This window comes from Lolium perenne, chromosome 4, assembly GCF_019359855.2.
Source record: "Lolium perenne isolate Kyuss_39 chromosome 4, Kyuss_2.0, whole genome shotgun sequence".
In the NCBI taxonomy this organism is placed as follows: Eukaryota; Viridiplantae; Streptophyta; class Magnoliopsida; order Poales; family Poaceae; genus Lolium; species Lolium perenne.
In genome coordinates, this window is record NC_067247.2 from 126,054,609 (window position 1) to 126,060,542 (window position 5,934).

Consider the following 5,934-nt stretch of genomic DNA (forward strand, 5'->3'; position numbering starts at 1 on the left):
GTGGGCGGCGGCACGGTGACGATCCGGAACGACCGCACCTACATGGTCAGCCTCCCCGAAGGCATGACCGTCCTCATGACCCGGGGGAGGGTCAGGCCCACCGCCGGATACGGCACGCTTTACTGGTAGGGATCCGTCGGACAGCCTCAACCTCAACGCACGGCGGCCGGCGACGCCGGATCGGCCGGAGGACTGAACTGTACACGCAGACGCAGGGCAGGGGTTTCTTTTCTTGCACGCCTAGTCCTTAGATTCTTTTCTTCCATTTATTACAAGAATAGAGAAAGGAAGATCTGACATTCAGTAGTTTCTCGGAATCAAGGATTGTTTCAGGTTCCATTTCACTGTATTTCTCTGCTTGTGTATTTGTATTTGCTGTTACGCCACAACTGTTAGTGTGATTATTAAGTATATTGGAGATTAACTGATGGAGTGGTTAAAATCTGTCAAACGATCAGTCAAATTCCCAAGCTACGGCATAATCTTTGCGACAACGACCGTGATCTTGCCAGGGCTCAGTTTACTGTCTGGTCGGTGGTACAGCAGGACAAAAACTAAATATAAATCACCATCTAGAGTGTGGCATTTTGTAGCTCGGGCTACAAAATGAGAAAAGTTGATGTGTGCCTTTCAAGTAGGTGCATGAATAAACCAGTCTTCAGAAGTTCAGATCAGGGAGAACTGAACAAGCATACTAGGAAGCAACACTGCAATTCTTCTTAGCACAACAGAAATTTCTGACGAACAAGGCCTTTCTCGATTGTTAAATCCAAAACAAATTGTGCACGTATCAAAAAAAATATCACGAATTAATTCCTATTGTTCCCCGACCCCGACGAACTGTATAACCGAGGGTAGAAGAAATTACGACATGTGGCAGATGGGAGCCAGGTCAAGGGAGCTCCACAGCAGCACCTCGCTGTCGACCGCGTTCGGCGACGAGATCCCGGCCTCCGGCGAAGAGCTCGCCACGTCAGACGACGAGAAGCTGTTGCTGCCTGAGCTCTCCTCATGCACCCCGCCCTTAGATTCTTGGTTTTGTTGCTTCTTCTTCATGCACGCGTCCCTCAGGCCGGAGAGGGCCAGCCCGTGTCCGGCACGGTTGTCGGCGCTGCTCAGGCGCATGCGGAGGCACTCGGACACGCCGCTGAGCGCGTAGAGCGAGGCGGAGATCTTCCTCTCGTACTTCATCCTCTTCATCGCATCGTGGATCGCCGTCGAGTGCTCGCTGGCGCCGTCGTACTCCGTTCCGTCTGTCTCTGTGTCCGCATCTGTGCCGCCGATCTCCGACGCCATCATCTCGAACGGTGAGAAGAGCCCCGCGTCGTTCACGTCCCCCGGAGATAATGGGAGCGCGTCCATGAATCCGAAGTCCAGGGGCGCCTCCTCCTCGTCGTCATCGTCGGCGTCCTGTGAGCAGTTCGAGTCCTCCTCGTGTTTCACGACACCGTGGCCATGCTCGTCGCCGCTAGAGTCGTGGCTGAAGAAGTCGTCGACTTGGAAGCTGCGCTCCTCCTGGCCGCCGACATCGTACCCTTCTTGCTCTTGCACCAGTGCGCTCTGTGCGCCGGCGATTGCACCGAGGTAGTCGTCGTGGCAGATGGTGCGCGCTCGCTTGAGGCGAAGGAGGAGGAGGTTGGTAACCTTGGAGGGGAGAGCCGATGGCTCCGGCGGCGTGTGGTGGTGGTAGATCGCCCCGGCATCAACGGCGGATGTAGCCTCCACGGCGGCGGTGCGTGGCCAGAAGTTGGTGCGGGTGTTGGCGCCGCGGAGGAGGCAGGCGGCCTCGTCGTAGGCGCGCGCGGCCTCCTCGGCGGTGTCGAAGGTGCCGAGCCACACCCGGATCTTCTGGATGGTGTCCTTGATCTCCGCCACCCACCGCCCAGACGGCCGCTGCCGCACGCCCACGAAGCGCTTCCGGCCTCGTTGCACTGCCGCCACGGCGCCGACCGTCTCTGCCCATGATTCCGGTCGTGCCACTGAAGTGACCTTGGTGGTGTCTTGGTGCTGGTGGTGATCGTAAGAGGCGAAGTCAGCCCCTGCGGTAGACATCTTGCGCTTCATCGCCATTTATAGATTGGGTGCGCGCCCGCAGGTGGTGACTGACTGTCGATGGCCTGGTGTAGCTCAATGTTAGAGGCGAATTAAGGTTGGAGGCTGCTAAATGTCATTGGGGAGAGGCGTGTATATATAAGGTGGAGGAGAATGTGAGCCACTGAAGATGGGAGGACGAATGACTTCATGGTCATTTGGATTGTAGGCGTGTCACTGTTGATGGCTGATGGCTGTTGTTTTGGGAGCTTTACATATGGAAGCTGGTTGAGGAAACTGCTGACTCGGAAATTAAATGTCTTATTTTCTAGTTTTTGAATTTTCCTTGTTAAATTGTTTTAGTTGTGACGACATATCTATCTTTCACTAAGTGTTCAGTATGCAGGTAGGTTTCTAGGACCGCAGAGTTCCCACACAAAAAAAGAAAGAGTTGGACTGAAAGAAGAGAGGTTTTATTGAAAACCAGATTAGCTTTTTAAACATGTTTTTTCACCCACCAAAGTTTGTGCATGCAATTCTACATGGTACCAAACCAAACATGTCTCGAGTTAAAAATTTGGCTGGCGCAATTTAAGTACTCCCTCCGATACATAATACTTGTCGCTTAATCACGTGTATCTAGACACATTTTGGTGTGTCTATTCACTCGTAGTGTGTCCATTCACTCGTTTCATCGACGCTTATTATGGATCGGAGGGAGTAATAAAATGGATCCCACTTTTGATCCTTGTTTAGGCCTAATGCAACTACACATGAGAGGGGTGTTGAATTATCGATTAGAATTGTACTTTTTCGTTAATTGAGGAATATGTCTATTTTTTCTCGGTCTGGAACTCGTAATTATTGAAATTGACTGGGCTTGAAATTGTTTTTCATTCTCATAGTTACAAAATGGTAAGAAAGGTAAAAATACAAGCCTGTTTTATAGCACATTTACCTTCATATGCTGAAATGTTTGACCAGGATTTTTTTTCTCTTTTTATTCACTTTATTACTTCTATTACAGACCCATGTGTACTGCCTATATTTCTCATCAATTTGAGCTTCTGGGTGAACTGAGTGGTGCATGTAATTCTACATTCAGTTCACCCCAAGCTGTATTGGTGCTGACTTGGCGTGGTTTCAATCACAAGTAAGATGTGACTCAACCTTCAGGCAAAAATATAAAATGAAAAGAAAAATCTGGCCCCCCTTACTTGCGTATGTTCGCCCCCACACCTTATGTTCAATTGCATCGCACTTTTGGTCCATGTTTAGGCTTAAGGTAACCACATGTGAGGATAACTGTTAAAGTATACATGCAAGCTTTCCCATGAACTGGCTGGTGCATGCAATTCTCCAATCAATTCACCCAAAGCGGTATCAACGCTGACTTGGCATGGTTTTCAATCGTAAGTACTTATATGTGGTTATCATTTTGCATCACAAAATTATATGTTGATAGTTTAATGGTTGGTTATAGGCTTGTTCGAAGGTAACCTACTATGTGAAGTATTTTTAAAGGCAGAGAGTACACAAAGATAGTTCACCTAAACTGCACGTCACAAAGTGCAAAAGAACACCAAAAATAGATAGTGCATACATCTAAAGTCAGCGAAAACCCTATAGTTACGGCAGTGCACTAGCGGGACGCAACAAGGTACATTTAAAAGGCTATACAGATAAACATAATACACCCAAAGAGATATCACAAACAAACATAGTATAGAACATGCAGTTAAGGCAGTGCGCTTCCGAGATGGAAGTCACAAGTCAGTGCATCTAAAGACAAGATAACTAAAGGTACGGAGTCAGGGCAATGCAACCATGAGACGTAAATCAGTACAGATACAAGACACTAAAGTTCAATTTGCGCACTACATATGGATGGAGGACAATGCAAGTGTTTCAGTTTAGGCAGTGCTAAAATGAGTAACGCCGCCGGCTAGCATGGTCACCTAAGAGCTGGTGCCACACTAGCGGCATAAGGAGGTAGGCAAGCGGGATGGCATAGCAGACGGTCAGATCAGCGGACGAGCCAGCAATATCGGCCGCCACTAACGAGCAGGATAATCTGGTTCGGTATGTTTCATGTTTTTCCAAGAAAATCATGTGTTTTTGTGGGTTAGTAAAGTTTAAGGTCTGTTTTGTACCAAATAAAACATTTACGATTAAAAGTAAACTCTAGCGAAAGTTTAAGGATGAAAAATGGACTTTCTTCTTTTTCAAAGCATGTCAACCATTAGATCAAGCTTTGAAGAGCTCGGCACGAGGAATAGACCTGTGAAAAAAGATTGTAATTTTGACGCTCGATTCATAATATAATTCATTTTACTATTTGAATCTTAAAAAAATTATAATTTACTAAAGCAATGGGCTAGCCGGTGACAAGTAGTGCATGGGGAACCACTCATGTGGAGGACTCGCTCACGGGCACACCACTTGTCGCGTGGCAAGCATTAAAAAAAACATAACCTTCATAAAAGGGCACTTTTTTCTAATCAATCCGATTGGGACAAGCATACAAGTATCCATGTAACATTTGGTACGAATATGTGATCACTTGCCATCAGGAAAAAAATCCATAAGTTACTTACCTTGTTTCATTACATTTCAAGTTACAGAAAGCAAACCAGCCAATCGTATAATCTTTACCAAAATTCTCAAGTACATCTTCTCTACAGTCTACACGCACTTCATTTTCACAAAATTTTGGAACTTGCAGGTATTATATTTTGCAGAATTAGAAATTGTCAGGTTTATACAGAGTTACAGACACAGGTTCATATTAAAACTTCCCAACATGCGTGGACACATACTAAATAATTCATTTTATGCTTTGACAAGGTCCATAATACGTCCAAATATCAGCTTTTGGTGCTTACTAGACGTCTTCTTGTTTGCAAATAATTTATCTACAACTACGTTTGAGGAATTGAATCAGTCAGGGAGTGCGTCTTGAATTCTTGATGCTACATCAATTTGTTTAGTGAGAATCCAGCGCCGAAAGGTCTCGAGAGCACGTTAAAATGTAGTCACACATCATGCCAGCCAATCAGCCACCATATTCTTACTTCCATAGTTGTAAGCCGTCACGCCTATACTTTGTTCTGTTTCACTAACCAAAACTGGAATTTTCAATCATACGGTGAAAGTTTGTAGCTTCGAATTCAGTATACCCTTTGAATGCAAAGGTCGAGAGTTTTATTACCTTATAATATGTCAAATTAGTATGAACATGCTACTACAGCGGTTGTCAATAAGATTACACGAATAGGGTCTAGCATATACACGGTGTCGTCTTAGAAACTGAGCACGCATCAAAACTGTAAATGGTCTACCTTACAATTAGGAACAACGAGACGTCCTCCATCTCACTTTACAAAATCATTATTGATACATTACGCATAGCCGTGTTAGGAACGTACGTATAGAATGCATATATATCAGTCTTGCAGTGCAACCATTTCCAAGCAACTCCTGCCACAGTTGATCACAGAGCAAAGGAAATTCACGCCGCAATTTTGGAAGAGATCAAAACCGAGTTATGATCACAAGGCATGTCGGATGGTCGCTCCTGGGGCAAATGTAAACAACATCAAGTAGGGACGGTAAACCTCGGAGGGCCATCTAGAGACCTACAGCTGGTGTCCCTGTTTCGAAATTGTCATTTGTTAAATCAGCAACGGTTTCTCTCGTCACCTCTGTTTGTAGCTGTCACGCCCGACGAAACTGTCAAGATAATGACGGCGTATCCAATGCGGCGAAATGCGCTTTCCACACGGCCTCTCTTTTGGCGGTGATTTCATCTGAAACCTGATCACTGGTTACTTGGTTAGAGCAGGTGAAGTCACCAGAGACGGACGAGCAGAACAGACCAAAAATACGCTGAGCAAACGCGTG

The 5,934-nt window shown here is 46.1% G+C and overlaps 1 protein-coding gene across 1 annotated transcript; it reads right to left on the reverse strand.

The window, feature by feature from the left end:
* Positions 1-705: 705 nt before the first annotated feature.
* LOC127348612 (uncharacterized) lies at positions 706-2,144 on the reverse strand. Its single transcript, XM_051374576.2, has one exon. It carries the CDS (start codon positions 2,068-2,070, stop codon positions 865-867), a length of 1,206 nt encoding a protein of 401 aa, XP_051230536.1. The 5' UTR covers positions 2,071-2,144; the 3' UTR covers positions 706-864.
* Positions 2,145-5,934: the final 3,790 nt, after the last annotated feature.